The 19590-nt window shown below is 46.6% G+C and overlaps 1 protein-coding gene across 1 annotated transcript in view; it reads left to right on the top strand.

Annotated features, from left to right (window-relative positions):
* PIK3R4 (phosphoinositide-3-kinase regulatory subunit 4) overlaps positions 1 to 19590 on the top strand; it is a 195447-nt gene that overhangs the window by 146673 nt on the left and 29184 nt on the right. Inside the window, exons 18-19 of the mRNA XM_078663885.1 lie at positions 1125 to 1213; positions 5671 to 5782. Of these exons, the coding sequence (XP_078520011.1) occupies positions 1125 to 1213; positions 5671 to 5782 (201 nt within the window). The remainder of the gene's footprint in view (positions 1 to 1124; positions 1214 to 5670; positions 5783 to 19590) is intronic.

Raw genomic sequence — 19590 nt, forward strand, 5'->3', positions numbered from 1 at the left:
TGATACCAAGCTCCGTCACGATTGACGATTTTTATTGCACAGAACGTATAGACACACAGTAATCCGTGCTGTTAATATTTTCCATTGGTGATGTATGCAAATTGGTGATGTAAGCAAATTCAAATTTTACTCTTTGTCTGTGTTTTGGTACTAATAAAATAGATATAATCTAAACGTTTAAATTCAGACTTCTGCTTGAGGAATTAAATATGTTACTCTAAAATGAATTCATCCTCCAGAGGACATAACATTTATTCTTTTGAATAGAATACATTTTTCTATATTGCTGTTCATTTTAGACATGTAATGAGTATAAAGAGGGTATCCTGTGACCACATTCTATTTGTTTTATTTTTTTAGGTTTACTGCTAAATAAAGGCTGCTAAATAAATACTGATCTATTTTCTCTAGAGGGTTGAGAGCCTATAGTAGAAATGGGAAAAGGAGAATGGAATAAGTGAGAAAACAGAGACACCGGACTCCAGTGCTCTGACTTGTCGCTGTTATTCTGGGATGTCTGCAGAATGTTGTGTATATTGACAAGGCATGGAGAAATAGCTTAAATAACTTGCCATTGTATATTTTGTGTTGCATATTGGACTTTGTTTCGACATAAGCCCAACTAATTGGATTATTTGGTTATCAAGAAAATGCACCCAATTTTTTATTTTAAAAAACAGTTCAGGAGGTAGTAAAAAGAGAATGTACATTGTTTGAGTTTGAAAATCCTAAATCGTACACAAGGGTTACATTCATACCATAGATAGAAGGGTTTAATTAAGCCTCAAAGCATCTTAGAAACACAACCCCCTCGAAACGATAAAGGCTGATAAGCACCTTGAAGACACAAACTAAAAGATAGCAATCTTTTTTTGATGATATCACTTCTTTGTCCTTGTACAGTCCTTAACGCACATTTAAGGCAGATCACACCCATGGTTTAGAGCTGGGTCAGTCTTCCAGAAACTGGCCTCAGTGAATGATCAAAGTTGTAGAACTATTACCAACTTTGAAGGCTATACTTTGACCGGCAAATCAGTAAAATTATGCACCTTTGAAAAGCAGAAACTGAAAACCTATAACGATAAGAAACTTACAATGTTATGTCTTTATTTATCCAACAGCCCTCACCTCACAGTGTCCATGGAATATATTGCAGCCCGGCCGATGGAAACCCCATATTATTGACTGCGGGTTCCGACATGAAAATACGGTAAATTATTTCACAAAGAGGGCTTACTTTTCCTACTTTAACGGTCTTACCTTGAGCAAACAGTCAGGGATGGGCTTAGTTGTGTTTGGGCCAGTAACCAATGGAAATATTGTAGACATTTTTCATCTCCAGTTTCTGTGCCTCTATCAGCTGTGCTCTTACCCCTCTTCTCGTAATGTATGGAACTACGGTTGTAGGTTACTTTGTTAGCCTTTTTCGGCCTACTACTATAGAGCCTACTACACATGTATCCGGGTAGGTATAACATATTTACCTTATATTGTCTACAACTACATTAACCCTTTCTTTTATAATTAATTTGTATATTGTTTTTTTTTAATGTATATGTACTTTAACTCGTTTTCAAATAGGTCTGGATTGATAGGTCAACTTTATGTTGACTTAATGTAACCAATATTTAAGTCATACATCTAGACTGATCTTTGGCTCCTCCCAAGAGGAGTATTTAAGTCAACTGCACACTGTTAGTTTGTGGGTGTTATGTAATGTTATGTTATTGCAATTTATACAGCGCACATATACCCTAGGGTGTCTTGGTGCTATCTGAACCGGATCACGAACTGTAACACCCTAATTATTGAAAAGCCATAATAATTATTGTATCATTTAGCCTCATATGACTTGCCTGCTTTGCAGTTTATGACAAAATATCTCAAGAGTGCACGGCATCATCACACACTAAATTTTTCATCTCACATGTGCATGCATTGTAAACACAAAGCAATTCTTTTATGTTTTGTTTCTTCACTGCAGGCGGCGTTTTATGTTTTAGTTAGAACTCTCATGGCCACCCTATTGTGCTATCCCTTTGTAGATCAGGACAGCTTAACCCTAAGGTGGCTTCCTGGATCTCCCAAGACTTGGATCATTCTGAAACTCCACTTTTTGTATGAAAGGTAGAATTCTTTGTCTAATACTGTGATTATTACTACTATGACATTATTATCTGTTCAAAGAATTTACTGGCCTAACAACTGAAATTGTTATGGGTTTGTGCTGAAGCATCAACTTTTTGACCTTGGATGCTATTCCAACCACTAGGAAGCGACTTGAGCTGAGGCTGGGATCCTCCACCCGAGAGCAGTAGGCACCCACAACTTAGGAAAGCTACTTCAGTAACAGGTGTCATATATACTGATTACAATGAACATAGGTATATTTATATAACATAGTATTATTTCGTCGTCAAAGACAAAAAACATTAAGATTACACAAGTCCTATGTTCTTACTTTCAGGCGTGGTTACGTTTTTGATTCCCAAAATCCTACTGCAGGGAAGGCTGGATGTAGTAGCTTGTCAAGGCTTGATATCTTCTCAGTGAGGTCCCACTGAAGCCCTTTTCTTTTCAGCAAAAAGCTTTAAGCAGAACCAATCTGGAGATCTTGCCTCCTGAGACTGTGGCCTCCCTGGGCAGCCTCGGTATTTTGTCTCCATCCTCTGGAGGTGTAAGAATTACTAAGTGCCAGTTTCCTGCTACTCCATAGAACATTCCTCTTGTCCTGCACCCCTTTGGAGCTAAAGGCAAGCTGTCAGTAACCAGGTCTCGTCCAGCCAGGGCTCGTGCAGGGCTCATCCTGTCTTAAATAGCCAGCTAGCCATTCTTGGAGTCAGAAGCCCTCTTTGTGTCCTTGCAATAATAGGTGAGCCAATTAATCCTTGAAGACCGGTTCCAGTCCCTGGTTTCCAGCTGAAGTCAGGAATGCTTGGTCCACCTTTCTTCTTCCTTTTAGATAGGCTCGTTCCACGTGGTCTGCGATGTTCCGCAGGGATCCTCTCTCAAACCCATTCTTTTTAAAATCTACGACACTGATCTGGTTCCTGTGGTCAAATCCTTCAGGTTCTCCCTTACATCCTATGCGGATGATAAGCAAATTGTGTTATCAGCCTCCAGCGATGCCAATCACACGTGTCTTCACATCCACGATTGCATGAAATCTATCTATGGCTGGATGAACAAACACCGCCACAAACACCGCCTTAAGCTCCATGCTGGAAAAGCGAGGTGATTTTACTCGGCAATAATCCCAACTTCTGCACTGCTCCTTGCTGGCTAGCTGACATGGGCCCCCTTCCTGGTCCCACCAGGAAAGCCAAGAGTTTAGGTGTCTTGACGATTGTTTACTCCTAGGCAATCAAATCAATGCAGTGGTCTCCTCTTCTAATAATACCTTGAGAACTCTTAAAAAAATATTAATCCTTCTGCCCATCTCAGTCAGGAAATCAGTTTTATCCACTCTTGTATTGTCCAAAATCGACTACTGCAACAGCCTCTACATTGGCCTACAAGCTCAATATCTGAACAAATTGCAAATTCGTCAAAATTCAGCAGCGAGACTACTATTGGATTTGCCTAGGCACCACTCTGTTTTTTCAGCTCTCAAGGATCTTCACTGGCTTAGAATCAAAAGCAGAATCAAGGTTAATGTCTTCTGTCTGACATATCAAGCCCTCCACGACTCAGGACCTTCCTTTCTAAAGAAAGCCTCATCATGCTACATTCCAACAAGAAACCTAAGATCAGCAGGCTCCTTCAGAATAAATCCTATCTGATTATAAAAATCTAACTGGGGTGGTTGCAGCTTTGCGGGCAGAAAAGCCACTTCCTGGAATCTCCTTCCACTGATTCTTAGGTCAGCTCCTTCCCTGCCCAAGTTCAGGAAACTTTTGAGAACTTGGCTCTTCAATCAGTAGGTCCTCTCTTCTGCCCATCGCTGCTTATAAATTCAGCGCCAAGACACCTTCGGGTATACGCTTCGCTTTAAAAATGGCTTAACATAACATAGAGTCCGATTTTTTCATGTGTAGTCTTCCTAGGTCCAGAAGTATTCAAGGCAGATGGTGGTGAAGTGACAGATGAATCCTGAGCATTAGCCAGTGAGGGTATTGTTATATTCTCTTTCCTTTTCTAGGTTTGTGATAAGTGGGACTCTTTGGGAAACTTGTTCTTGGTTTTTCCTATGTCCCCCGCCCCCCTCCTCTCTTTACCCTCTTGGTACATTCCTTCTGTTTAGCCAGAGGCTGCCTTGGAATGTTGACAAGAGCAGCCTGACTGGCAGAGTTTGAAGTTTGCTGGGTCCTGCGCTTGACGTACTTGTGGTGGCAGAGTGGAGGCCGTAATAAAGAAGTTCTTCACTTACCTGTTTCCAGTCCACTTTGGAACAGGTATCACTGGTTACAGTTCTTTTTTGGGATCTCAAGGAAAGATCTGTGAAAGCTTTGCTTTGTGTTGTCAGCTCTAACTGTGCTCCTCCCAAACAGTTGATCATTAGTAAGCGGCCACTGTTCCACCACGTCTGCCTACCTGTTGCGAGTCTTTCTTCTGAATAGGAAAATCAATAACAGCCAGCAAGGGATGCATATCAGTCTCTGCAGTGGGGCTATGAGTCCAATCGTTCACTATCTGTTTACCACTAGACAGCACAAAGTACAATTTTATAAAGGTGCTTTTCCAATGAAGTTATCAAAAATATATTTTCACCATTAAATTACATTTGATTTTTTTAAATTAAATAGAGAATACATTTTCATGACCACACTAGAGTTCTCCCAAGCCAAGAAATGAAAAAAATTATTTTTATTTATGACAACGCCTGTTCATGGATAATTAAGATTTACTTATATAGTAACAAATTACGTTTTACAAGTGTTCACTATGGAGGCATGTTATCAAAAATCTAACATGGCCCAATTTTATACATTAAGCATCCAGCCTTATGAGCTTACTGGGCACGCTTTACAGATGACTTGCTCATCTATAAAAGTTTTTTTTCTACTTGGCAAAGTCAGTTGTCTTTGTCATGTATCACTGCAGTTCCTTTAAACAGCAGCCCAGCCAGAACAAGTGCGCTGTTTGGTGCATTCATTTTTTTGCCTCTTGTGGGTAATGAAACTACACACTGCAGCCAAGATATGACATTTAATGTTCATACCACTAAAATAACGGAGTTGGGTCAAGCTAATTTTGCAGTTAAAATGTATCTCCATTAGGAGATTGAGAGTCACTTAAAGGCCTATGACAATGAAGAATGAAAACTAGACTCCTTGGGGCAGTTGAAAAAACACAGAGGCTGAGGAAAGGTGCTGACATGGCTTAAATAGCCATGATTCCACTCATCTTTTCTTCCTTATTCCACTCAACCCCCTGGCATCTAGGAACATTCCCTCTCCCCCAAGCATATTCAGTATTTGAAAAAAGCTAATGTAGAAATTGATGCTGATGCCCTCATTGCTGGTGACCTAGACCTTGGAGACGCCAAAGGGCTGCTCAGGTGAATGTTTATCAGAGCCGCTCTAAATGTAGAAAGTCTTTTCATGATGTCTCTTATTTCCCCTTCCCTTCCCGCTCACCTTACTGCTCTGTGATGTGTGTCTACTTTGAAAAATATCAAGTGTATATTTTCGGCTTTTAATTTCAGTTTTGCTTTTTTCTTAATAGGTTCTGGGATTTAGTGTGCCCTGAGAGATCGTACATTGTTGCTGGTACTGGGAACCACTCCTCACCAGTATCGTACTACAAAAAGATCATTGATGGCACAGAGGTTGTCCAGGTAACTTGTTATCATTTCTTCTCTTTCAGCAATGCATGTCTAACACTTTACACTAAGAGAGGCTTCATGCTTTGTTCGTACAGTCTAGAATTCCCCAAACTCCAGGTTTTAGTACTTTTTGTAGAACTAACTTGAAATTGCATGTTAAATTTGTGCATTGTTTAAGCTTTCAGAGGAAGGCTACAGGTGACATCAATGAACCTCCCTGAGAAGGCCTTTCTTACTACTTGTGAGAGGGTATTTGCTCCTTTTTAGGTCTCGTGACCTATCAATGCGCATGCGCATTGAGAGAAGCGAGACTATAGGGCTTTAAACAAAGTTTACCTAACTGCGGCGATTTGGTGCTGTGCCCGTGGCTTTTAGGTCAATGCGCAAGCGCATTGACCTAAAATGCGCGTGCACATCACCAAATCGCCATCTGTTCCCTCAGCCGCACTCCTCCCACACCGTTGAAGTGAAGCTTAGCTTCACTTCAAAGGCCCCGGCTGCTTCACACCCTCATGCCGCTCTCCCCGCTCCGCCCCCTCCCCTGCCCGCCATGTGCATTTCTCCTCCCCCGCCCCCTCCCCACAGCAATGCCCTCCGTCTTGTTTCCTTTCTTGTTTTTCTTTCAGGTGAGATATCTTTTCCATCATTTGCGATAATACAGTTCTCATATGCATTTTTTAATTATTAGCAGCATATACACAGGCGCCCCTTCGGCGCTTTTGCTCTCAACCCTACTATCCTGTCAGCCGCATCTCTATAAGTTACTCGAAGCATGGCCTGACATGTGCACAGCTTATTCCGGCACCACCATCCTGCCAGACGCTTCTGCTTTGTTCGCCCACCGCATGGCCCTATTTGTGCACATTTTACTTTCGTGCATACCCTTACCCGCAGCCTCTCCTTCCCCACTTCTGCCTTTTCGGGTCTCGCGCTCACCGCAGACCCCTTCACATGGCTCACACCCACCTTTTTTTCAGGTTACCATGCCATTCCCCACCTATCCCCCAGTCATTTCCGGGTAGGACGCGTGCACCCAGTGGACTCTCGGCCTTGGCCCGCTTATTCTGCCAGCCGCTTCTGCTTTGGTCGCCCACCGCATGGCCCCATTTGTGCACATTCACTTTCGTGCACACCCTTACCCGCAGCCTCTCCTTCCCGACTTCTGCCTTTTCGGGTCTCACACTCACCGCAGACCCCTTCACATGGCTCACACCCACATTTTTTTCAGGTTACCATGCCAGGTTACCTCACTCACCCTCAACCCCTCACCCTCACTCACCCTCAACCCCTCACCCTCACTCACCCTCACTCACCCTCAACCCCTCACCCTCAACCCCTCACCCCCTCACCCTCACTCACCCTCACCCTCACTCACCCTCAACCCCTCACCCTCACTCACCCTCAACCCCTCACCCTCACTCACCCTCACTCACCCTCAACCCCTCACCCTCACTCACCCTCACTCACCCTCACCCTCACTCACCCTCACTCACCCTCACCCTCACCCTCACTCACCCTCACCCTCACTCACCCTCACCCTCACTCACCCTCACCCCCTCACCCTCACTCACCCTCAACCCCTCACCCTCACTCACCCCCAACCCCTCACCCTCACTCACCCTCAACCCCTCACCCTCACCCTCACTCACCCTCACTCAGCCTCACTCACCCTCAACCCCTCACCCTCACTCACCCTCAACCCCTCACCCTCACCCACCCTCACCCTCACTCACCCTCAACGCCTCACCCTCACTCACCCTCAACCCCTCACCCTCACTCACCCTCAACCCCTCACCCTCACTCACCCTCACTCACCCTCACTCACCCTCACTCACCCTCACTCACCCTCACTCACCCTCACTCACCCTCACCCACCCTCACCCTCACCCACCCTCACCCACCCTCACCCACCCTCACTCACCCTCACCCTCACTCACCCTCACCCTCACTCACCCTCACTCACCCTCAACCCCTCACCCTCACTCTCACTCACCCTCAACCCCTCACCCTCACTCACCCTCAACCCCTCACCCTCAACCCCTCACTCACCCTCACTCACCCTCAACCCCTCACCCTCACCCTCACTCACCCTCACTCACCCTCAACCCCTCACCCTCACTCACCCTCAACCCCTCACCCTCACTCACCCTCAACCCCTCACCCTCAACCCCTCACTCACCCTCACCCTCACTCACCCTCACTCACCCTCACCCTCACTCACCCTCAACCCCTCACCCTCACTCACCCTCACCCTCACTCACCCTCAACCCCTCACCCTCACCCTCACTCACCCTCCCCCTCACTCACCCTCACCCTCACTCACCCTCAACCCCTCACCCACCCTCACTCACCCTCAACCCCTCACCCTCCCCCTCACTCACCCTCAACCCCTCACCCTCACTCACCCTCACCCTCACTCACCCTCACTCACCCTCAACCCCTCACCCTCACCCTCACTCACCCTCACCCTCACTCACCATCAACCCCTCACCCTCAACCCCTCACCCTCACTCACCCTCACTCACCCTCAACCCCTCACCCTCACTCACCCTCAACCCCTCACCCTCACTCACCCTCACACACTCACTCACCCTCACCCCCTCACCCTCACTCCCCCTCACCCTCACCCTCACTCACCCTCACTCACCCTCAACCCCTCACCCTCACCCACCCTCACCCTCACTCACCCTCACTCACCCTCAACCCCTCACCCTCACTCACCCTCAACCCCTCACCCTCACTCACCCCTCACCCTCACTCACTCTCACCCTCACTCACCCTCACCCTCACTCTCACCCTCACTCTCACCCTCACTCACACTCACCCTCACTCACACTCACCCTCACCCTCACTCACCCTCACCCTCACTCACCCTCACCCCCTCACCCTCACTCACCCTCAACCCCTCACCCTCAACCCCTCACCCTCACTCACCCTCAACCCCTCACCCTCACTCACCCTCAACCCCTCACCCTCACTCACCCTCACCCTCACCCTCACTCACCCTAAAACCCTCACTCACCCTCACTCACCCTCAACCCCTCACCCTCACTCACCCTCAACCCCTCACCCTCACTCACCCTCAACCCCTCACCCTCACTCCCTCACCCTCACCCTCACTCACCCTCACCCACCCTCACCCTCACTCACCCTCTCCCTCACTCACCCTCACCCTCACTCACCCTCACCCACCCTCACCCACCCTCACCCTCACTCACCCTCACCCTCACTCACCCTCACCCTCACTCACCCTCACCCTCACTCACCCTCAACCTCACTCACCCTCACCCTCACCCTCACTCACTCACCCTCACCCTCACTCACCCTCAACCCCTCACCCTCACCCTCACTCACCCTCACCCTCACTCACCCTCAACCCCTCACCCTCACCCTCACTCACCCTCAACCCCTCACCCTCACTCACCCTCACTCACCCTCACTCACCCTCACTCACCCTCACTCACCCTCACTCTCACTCACCCTCACTCACCCTCACTCACCCTCACCCTCACTCACCCTCAACCTCACTCACCCTCACCCTCACTCACTCACCCTCACTCACCCTCACCCTCACTCACCCTCAACCCCTCACCCTCACTCTCACTCACCCTCACCCTCACTCACCCTCACTCACCCTCAACCCCTCACCCTCACTCTCACTCACCCTCACTCACCCTCAACCCCTCACCCTCACTCACCCTCACCCTCACTCACCCTCACCCTCACTCACCCTCAACCCCTCACCCTCACTCACCCTCACTCACCCTCACCCTCACTCACCCTCAACCCCTCACCCTCACTCACCCTCACCCTCACTCACCCTCAACCCCTCACCCTCACTCACCCTCACTCACCCTCAACCCCTCACCCTCACTCACCCTCAACCCCTCACCCTCACCCTCACTCACCCTCACTCACCCTCAACCCCTCACCCTCAACCCCTCACCCTCGCTCACGCTCACCCTCACTCACCCTCAACCCCTCACCCTCACTCACCCTCAACCCCTCACCCTCACTCACCCTCACAACACATATTGTGTTACAATAGGTGTCACATTTGCGAAAGATAAAACTATTGGCATTGTAAATAACAAAGCTATTAATTTCGCTATTTTCAAAACAAGCACATAAATAAAAAATGTGTCCTTTACAATACCAATAGCTCAAACTTTCCTAATGCGAGACCTATTGCATTGCTGTGCTTCTCTCCCCTGCTGCACTCTCCTGCTCTCTAGAGATGTGGCCTAACGACCAGAGCTGCCATCTAAGTGACGTAAATACAAAACATGTTGCATTCCAAATGCTATAGGTGTCACATTCGCGAAAGTTATAACTATTGGCATTGTAAATGACAAAGCCATCAATTTAGCAATTTTAAAAACCAACAAATAAATAAAATATGTCATTTACAAGACCAATAACTCCAACTTTTCTAATGCGAGACCTATTGCATTTCCAATGCTTGTTACTTTATGTCCCCCAGAACCAACCTACACATCTCGACAGGGCAAGCCACACAGGGAGATGTATGAGCATCATTCTGGCAGAAACCTCTTGATTGCTGTATCAGGGGTTGTATCTAGGGAGAGACCTTTATTTTGCTGTTGAAATCACTTGTTCCTTGTTCCTGTGCTCCTTGTGAATACTGTAGCCTACTTCACCTCCGCTATCTTCAAGTCCCCCAGTCGTTTTGAGTTGAACCTAAACATCTGCATCCATCAGTTCTAAGCCTGGCTTGAGATAGAATTTTAAAATGTACTTCAGCTACCAGAAGGTAGTGTAGGAAATATGGTAGTTTTAATTTGTTGTTCAGCAATAGAAGATTATATTTCAACAAACTAAAGCTGCAATAATGCCTTTAAATATACTCGTAAGGCCAGAGCGCTAGAAGGAGCTCCTTTTGTGGAAAACCTGTTGGTCTAATTTAATAAATAAGTAGTAGGTCGATATTAAAGGGAATAATTTTGATTCTTGCTTGTTTTAAAGATATGAAATCAAACAGCAGGGTTATTGTGAATGGGGATGTCAAGATTTGCTGTGAGATAACTAAGAAAATGGAAGCATGCACGTTTGAAAATAAAAAAATGTTTAAGAAGTATTATCCGGGTAACCTGGGCAAAACATTTAAAAGGAGCCTGTTCCCAGGGAAGGTTGGGATTACAAAGTATAGCGATTGAGGTAGGATCAGTATCATAGTCAGCTTTATTGTAGGGTGATATCAATTAAATAAAAATGTGATGGATGGAAGTGCTTGAATAATTCTAAATCACTGGCTCACTAAGGTCAGAATAGCTGTCTGTGGCATGGTTTGCCAGATGTAGATCCTCAGTAGAGTGTAGATGTAAGTTGCATCTTGGTAACAAAGCCCAGTTAGACAGAGAATTGTCTGGTCTTGCCTGTGTTCCTGCCTGGAGGAGATATAATTTAACAGATCAGACTGTGGGGCCCTTTTAATTGTTGGTTTGTATAGGTTGCAGCTGGGAGATCCTTCTGCAGAAAACGTGTGCCACTTGGAAAAAAAAAATAACAGAGCACTTGGTCATTAGTTTAGAAAATATTTTGTGCTGGAGGCTAGGCGACAATGGAAAGCATCAAGTTGGGCAAATCAGTTCAACTGAGACCACTTCATAGTAAGGCGCACTGACTATGCAGAGTATTTCCTGCGTTCTTGTTTTTTTCCAGTCTCATCATTAAATCCCCTTCAGATCCCTCCATTAACCGGATATAGCAGAGCAAGTCCAAGAACTTATTCTTTGTGCCCAATTAACATCAGCATCTCAGACACCTTTTCAGTATGGTTTTTGTACCAATAATATATCACAAATAAAGATGAAATGCAAAAATAATTTTCTGTTTTTAATTGGAGGTTGCATATATGAATAGGTGTTTCTTCTTTAAGGTGGTTCCACTTTGAAGGTCACAAGCCCAGTTACCACAAAGCTGTATAGCAGCACAGTACCTCACTTCTACTTTCCACTGGGCCCGAGGGGAACCCTAAACACTGAGGATGTTCACTAGACGTTCTTCTTTACTTGAAATTCTGTTTTCTATGCATTTTTCTTTAGGTCCTTCTTTGTTTAAACATGAAGAGAAGGTGTATCTCTTCTCTTACTGAAAATACACCCTAGTTTAAAAAACAAAACTTGTGGAAGGTAGAAAAATTGCAGGTATAATCAGCTTGTAAGATGTATTTTTTTCCTGTCAGAACACTGTGATGTGGGCAGACACTGCAGAGGGATATGTGTTAGAGAACTCTGAAAGAAAGAAAAAGTAGGTTCTGGCAGACCTAAATGGGCCTCCTCTCTCTTGAAACGGACATTGCTTCTGGCAGCTACTTGATGGGTGCCTTGGGTGAAACCTTTAAAAGGAAGGGAGAAAAACTGATGACTGATTCATATCCTTCGTCAGTTTCCTCTGAGACTTCTCTGATACCCAGCATGGTCCATCTGAGGTGGAAACCTAAGCCATCATCTTGTTCCGGTTTTGATATCGAGGCCACCTTCAACATCAAGGGATTCATCAACATCACTCTACTGAAATGTATGTCATGTGCGATGAGGAGTCACTGGAACAAGTACTAAACGTAAATCAAAAAGACAGGTTTTCTTGAGAATGGCATTTTTGTAAGTTTATGTTATGTTCTGCACATGAGATTTGTAAATAAATGTTCGAGGCATATGAGCTGCAGATTACACACTGTGCATTGATGGCTACCTAGTGTTGGGTCCGGATGTTTGCAATTTGTTTTTGTTCTAGAAAATCTTTGGAAGTCACAGGATAGGTGACTCCTCCTTTGTATCATACTGCGCATGGGCATCGGCTCCATCCCCAGATAGTTTTTTTCCGCCACCGGGCTCGCATGTGTGTCCAGCGATCCGTGTTGGAACAGATTTCCTTTGGCGCGCAATCCTCACCAGCTTCGACAGTATTGTTTTGAACGCGTTTTCCGGTCGACGATACTCTTCAACTCCGAAGTCTTCCATTCCGGTCGTCGACGAATGCCTTCGGGCCTACCTAGGCCTCAACTTCCAGCTCATGGAAAGGACGCCACTTAAGAGGTGTCCTCAATGTGGGTCGAAGTTTTCCCACACCGATCTACATGAGGTGTGTAACCTTTGCCTCTCACAGGAGCATGAGGCCAGAGACTGTTCCGCTTGTGCCTCTTTCCGCTCCAAGAAGACGATCCGGGACCGAAGAGCTAGGAGAACAATGGCTCGTTCATCAGCTCCGATTCCAGATGACATCTTTCAAGAGGGCGTGGACGTCCCGGAACAACAACATGGCGTCGACCGCAACTCCGAGGCAGAAGATTCCAAAGTCGAGGACATCACTCCAGCACAAAGGGTCGTAAGTAAGGACGTCGACCCCGACCGATCCTCGACACACCCCAAAAAGGCTTCGGTCACACCCTCGCCCTCGGGCTCGGGTGCACACTGAGACACTGCTTCCAATGCCCCGCCTTCAGGCTCGGCTAAGAAGCCCAATAAGCCTTCAGGCGACTCGGGCTCGAGTCAGCCTGCCCACGGTGTCGGCGCACATCTACCGGCACCGAAAAAGATACCATCGTTGGCATCGAAACAATCGGCGACAAAAACTAGTGGCAGGTATTAGCCACCGAAACAACACTCGGGCCCAAGTAGACCCGCTTCGGAGTCGAAAAAATCTTCGGATCCGAAAACCCCATTGGAGCCGAAAAAAACATCGGAACCGAAAAAATCATCGAAGCCGAAAAAGGCACATACTTCCCCGGCTAAAGACACTGCCGAGCAACAAGCTTCAAAGCCAAAAGAAGCTCACAGCTCGGTACCACAAAAACACTCGGCACCAAAAGATCTGCCTCCCGCAGAGGACTTATTTCATCCAGACCCTGCACAAAAGACTCTGGTTAAAGATCCAAAGACTGGTCGACTAACTTTTAGTTCAAAGAAATGACCACAGGACACGCCTACACCTGCTCCTCATCCAAAGAAGAAGGACATTACTACCTCTCCTTCTTCTCTTCCTCCCTCTCCTACTCCACATATACCATCCCCTCTTCCTACCCTACCACATCACTCCCCTCCACCTTCTCCCATAGCAGATGATGACAACAGAGATGATAGTAGAAGAAGCTCTCCCGCCTAGGGAGAGAACAACCCAACGCACTACTTTCAAAGGACCAACGGTCTGATTCATTACTTCAACTGTGAGGATATTCGTATGCGTTGGGTTGTTCTCTCCCTAGGCGGGAGAGCTTCTTCTACTATGTCCATTGACACACTGCAAGGCTAGACAGTGTTTTCCACCCTCCTGCACACGAAAACTCTTTACAAGTCTTCATTTTCAAGGAATACCCTTGCTGTGCGAGTACCACTCTCTCTAACAGAGATGATAGCTCTGATGACACAGGGGGTGGTGCAGATAGCGAGCCACCAGATCAGTCTACTCCTTCGGGCTCACCTGACCCTTGGAATGATTATAACACTCCAGACGTCCCTAATGTCCCCAAAGACGACATATATCCCTCTAGGCCTTCCCCACCAGAAGACACTATGGGATTTAATCAACTAGTACATAGGGCTGCACAATACCATGGGGTTGACCTACATACTGACCCTGTGGAAGAAGACTTCCTAATGGATACCTTGCACGAAGGTCCGCGTCAATTTTACCCATGCTTAAGGGAGTTATTAAGCATGCTCCAGAAGTCTTTAAAGACCCAGTTAGAACTCAGGCCATCAACCCACGAATAGAGAAGAAATATAAAGCTGCCCCTTCAGATCCAGCATATATTAATGGCCCAGCACCATTAGACTCTCTTGTGGTCTCTAATACATGCAAAAGAGTAAATTCACAAACATCAGGTGAAGCTCCCCCACCAGATAAAGAGTCTAAGCTCCTTGACGCATCCGGTGAAAGAACTGCGTCACAGGCGGCAAACATGTGGCATATTGCCAATACACAACCATTACTGGCAGGGCTCATTATGATGAATTAGAATCATTAATGCAGCACCTCCCCGATAAGTACAAAAACAAGGCAAATGAGCTTATACAGGAGGGGAAAAATATCACAAACACATCTATTCATTGTGCACTAGATGCAGCAGACACTGCCTCCAGAGCAATTAATACCAGTGTTCTGTTGCGTAGACACGCATGGTTACGCATTTCAGGGTTCCAACCTGAAGTCCAAAGTGCCATACTCAACCAGCCCTTTGATGAGCGTCACCTATTCGGACCTAATGTGGACGTCTCCCTTGAAAAGATGAAAAAGGATAACGATACAGCCAAATCTATGGGAGCCCTGCAGTCGCAGGCTCCCAGACGCTCTTTTCGCCGCTCATCTTACAGGGGCGCCACCAGGGAATACTCCTCAGACACACCCTCTACTTCTTTTAAAGCCCCCACACAATCCACCTATAGTAGGGGCTACCAAAGAGGCAGTTACAGAGGTAACAACAATAAAGGCAGAGGTAAAAACAACTCCCGCTCTGCCTCCACCCCTGCCCAATGACTTCCCTCCCCTTCCCCCGCCACATTCCACTCCAGTCGGGGGAATGCTACAATAATACCTGCCAGCCTGGGAAAACATCACGTCAGACAGGTGGGTGCAACAAATAATTCAGTCAGGTTACTGTCTCGAACATCTACCCACCCCAAACATACCACCCAAACAGCGTCCAATGTCACAAGAACATTTGATACTGCTCAGACAGGAGGTAATATCCCTCCTGCAGAAAAATGCAATAGAAATAGTTCCACTGCATCAGCAGAACAAAGGAGTATATTCCCTCTATTTTCTAATTCCAAAGAAGGACGGACCTCTGAGGCCTATTCTAGACCTCAGACCCTTAAACCTGTACATACAATCAGACCACTTTCATATGGTCACACTCCAGCAGGTCCTTCCACTCCTGTTACAAAACGACTTCCTTGCCACTATAGATCTCAAATATGCCTACTTCCACATTCCTATCTACACAGCGTGTGTTTGAGTTGTGGAAACATCCTCTTTGTTTGAGTTGTGGAAACATCCTCTTTGTTATAATTTTAACTTCACTTGCACTAGCGATCGTACCTAGCACCACATGTTGATTTTAAAAACTTGGGGCTACTTGGGGCTACCGCGCTACCTGCGCTAGCTTTACCCGCTAAAATAATAATTCGACCACCTGAAGTGTGTTGTCCCCCATCGCAGCCGATTAGGTGCTGCTCGGGGTGTATTACTCAGGCGCCATCTTGGGTGAGGCGAGGAGCAGGCGAGCGGTCTAGTGCTCGGCCCCTCCCGCCCTCACAGCCATAAAATGGTCCCCCTGTTCAGGAAGCGCAGCGGGCGCGCCGGCGGCGCGCCAAAGGCGAGCCCGTCTGCGCCCGTCCGCGACCAAACGGGACCTGGGGCGAGGCATGCTGCTCCTTTGAGCCCGTACTCCCGTCATGATTTATTTTTTTATTTATTTATTTAAAAAGTTTTATATAGCGCTGGCTAGACCCGGAGGTATCAGAGCGCTTTACATGAGCATCGGATCATAGTTACAGGTTACATCGTTACAAAGGTTACACAGTTCTTAGAGCATGGCAACATAGTTACTTGTAAGGTCGAGATAAACAATAAGCACAAATACGTAAGGAAAAAAGAAGACAAGGTGAGAGATTCAGGGGAGGGGGTTGGAGTAGGGGAAGTAGACAGATAATGAAGGCGGGAAAGAGGAGGGGAGGGTGAGAGACACAGCATAGGGAGAGGAGGGGAAGGGTGAAGGGGACACAAACCGGTAGACGAGTCAAGGCAACGTCCAAAGTCCAGTAAGCTGTGATCTCAGGGGAAGTGGTATCCCTTCCCTATCACTATTGCGAGAGGCACCCTTTACGCAGTGGACTCTCTCAGAGGGGTCTCTGAGACTCCAAGGCCTACATACTGGATCCTTCCCCAAAAACAGGAGAGGGAGTGCTTTGGCAAGGGGTGCCATACCATACCTCAAGTGTGAGTGGCTCCCGTGGCACAGTGGACTCACTCAGCGGGTTCGCTGAGACTCCAGAGTATAAATATTGGATCTTTCCCCAACAAGGGAAGAAGGAATGCTTAGTCAAAGGGCACAAATGACAGGGGGGTTGGCAGAGTAGCAGGCAGGGGGAGAGATTCAGGGGAGAGAGGATAGGAGCTATGGAAGGAGAGACAAAAAGAAGTCTGCCTAAAGACCGACTGGGTAGGTGACGACCAAGGAGGGAATCCACGGCCCATCTCCCCTATAGCTAAACCAAGTAGCTCCATCGGGCATCAGACAAAATAGTTTGGTCTCAATACATTGAGAGAGGAGGGAAGGAGAGACAAATAGCGGGAGGATGCGGGAGGAGACGACAGGAGAGACAAAAGGAAGTGCAACAATGTGGTTCAACAATATACCAGAAGAAGATCAACAAGTAAACATTATATCAATCAATCAGCAATACAATTAGGGGAGGAGAGAAAGGAGAGAGAAAGTAGTGGGGCGGGGCGAGGAGGGAAAGTGAGGATAAGGGAAGTTTATTAAGTTTAACATAGCCAAATATTACTCTGAAGGAAAGCAGTGAAGGAAGGAGAAAACAGAATGAAGGAAAGGAAAAACAAGAGGTTGTGAAAAGGAAAGTAGACTCAATGTGAGAAGGAAAAAGGCAAAGAAGGAATGGACAAAAGGGGGATACAGAACAAATAAAGCCTGAGGAAAAAATAAGTAAATAGAAAAAAAGGGAGAGTGGATTGAAAACTGAGAAGGGAAAAGACAATGTTTAGCAGGAAAGTAAAGAGAGCAGGCCAAGGAGGAATAGAGATGGGAAGCTGGCAGAGAAGAAGGCTGATGAAAAGGGAAAAAGGAGGATATCATCAACTCTGGAATGAAAAGGAGGTGTAGTAATGACATGAGACTGGTTACAATATAAGAAAGATGAAGCTAGGTAGACATGTGGAGCTAAGCAGATGCAGCAACCAGTCATTATTATTATTAATATTATACAATCATATTGTCTTACAACAAAGGCCATGGTTACATATCAAGAGATACACATAATAGAGCTAAGAAATTAGGGATCTTGGTGGACTGCACGACCTCTGGTGAAATCCCTTTTACACCATGCACTGACCGTTTCAGTCCGGTAAAGTCTGCTTTCCATCCTTGCCCCCTGACTTTCTTTTATTTAAATACTCGTTCTCTTGTTAAACACCAGCAGGATAGTTTCCTATTTTTGATTACCGAGCACCCTGACGTCCTTCTACTAACTGAGACCTGGCTGACCCCAGACTCCGCGCCCGATATAATAGCTGCACTTCCTCCTAACTATTACATCATACATGCGGATCGTGCCCCAGGCAAGTCTGGCGGGGGTGTGGCAGCAATTATTCACTCCTCCTTAAAAGTCACCACTCTAACCTGTATCAACTTGCCAGATACTGATAACTTAGTCCTAAAACTCGAAACCCCTAACACTACCATTTTTTGTGTTCTCTTGTACAGACCCCTAACTCTATGCCATCCTTTCCTTTTATGTTCAGTGTGCAAATTGCCAACCTAGCCATGGAACATACTAAGATTTTTTTGGTAGGTGATTTTAATTATTGGTTCAACGACCCCTCGGAAGGCCCCCAATCTAGTGAGCTCACCGAGCTCCTTACAAATCTGAATCTTTCTCAACAAGTCCTCTCCCCTACCCATTGTAAAGGGCACATTTTGGACCAGATATGGTCCAACTTTCCTCTAACCACAGCCCCAGTAACTATCCCATGTCTTTGGTCAGACCACCTTCTCCTCAAGTTTAAACTTACCTGCTTTCCTATTAAGTCAACTACCACTCTGGTTAGCAGTAGAGCAAGGAAATGGAATTCACTTGACAAATCAGAATTTATAAAAACATTAAATAATACGGTACCACTTCCCCACCCTGATATTAACTCCGCCGAATCCAATCTGGCCGGCTGGCTTCAAGCCGCAAGCGACATCCATGCACCTTATAAAGAAATTAAACTGGCCCGGTGAGCTGACGCTCAATGTTGGTTCTCCCAAGATCTAAAAGCTAAGAAACTTTCCTTGCGCCAACTGGAGCGACAGTGGCGTCGCTGCTATTCCCCCAACTTAAAATCTGATTTTATCACGGCCAGGAAAGAGTACATGAAGGCCATTCTTGCCACAAAAACTGCTAATTTCTTGTCCCGCATTCTTAATTCATCAGACAGACCCAAGGATATTTTCTCAATTCTAAATGAGCTGACTGACTTAGACAGTGTCCGCCCTAGGGTGACTCCAACCCAGAACTTTTGTGATGCACTCAATACCTATTTCATCGACAAAATTGTGGACATCAAAGAGAGTATTCCAATATCCTCTATCGATACTCCCTCTGCTACTCATACCACTACCAACAAGGTCACATTAAATAGGTTTCCCACTATTACCTCAGAGCAATTCTTGGAGCTACTGGCAAGAGTTAAATCAGGAGCCCCTTCGGACAAATGCCCCCCTTACATCCTTAAGGAGTGTCTGGCCGCCGTTCCGACTCCGGCTTATACTCTGCTGAATGACTCTCTTACATCTGGCTCAGTACCCCCTGCATTTAAGGAAGCAACAGTCATACCACTCTTGAAGAAACCTGGGGCGGACCCCACCTGCATGGCAAACTACCGGCCAATTTCCTTGCTCCCTTTCTTGGCCAAAGTCATGGAAGCTCATGTCTCGAAACACCTGTCCAATTTTTGGGAGGATTCAAACTGTCTTGATCCCCACCAGGCAGGTTTTCGTCCTGCCCATTCAACAGAGGCAGTGGTAGTTGTGGTCCTAGACTCGCTCCGAGACTGCGCTGACAGACGTTCTGCCCTGG

This window comes from Lissotriton helveticus, chromosome 10 (genome assembly GCF_964261635.1).
Source record: "Lissotriton helveticus chromosome 10, aLisHel1.1, whole genome shotgun sequence".
Classification (NCBI taxonomy): Eukaryota; Metazoa; Chordata; class Amphibia; order Caudata; family Salamandridae; genus Lissotriton; species Lissotriton helveticus.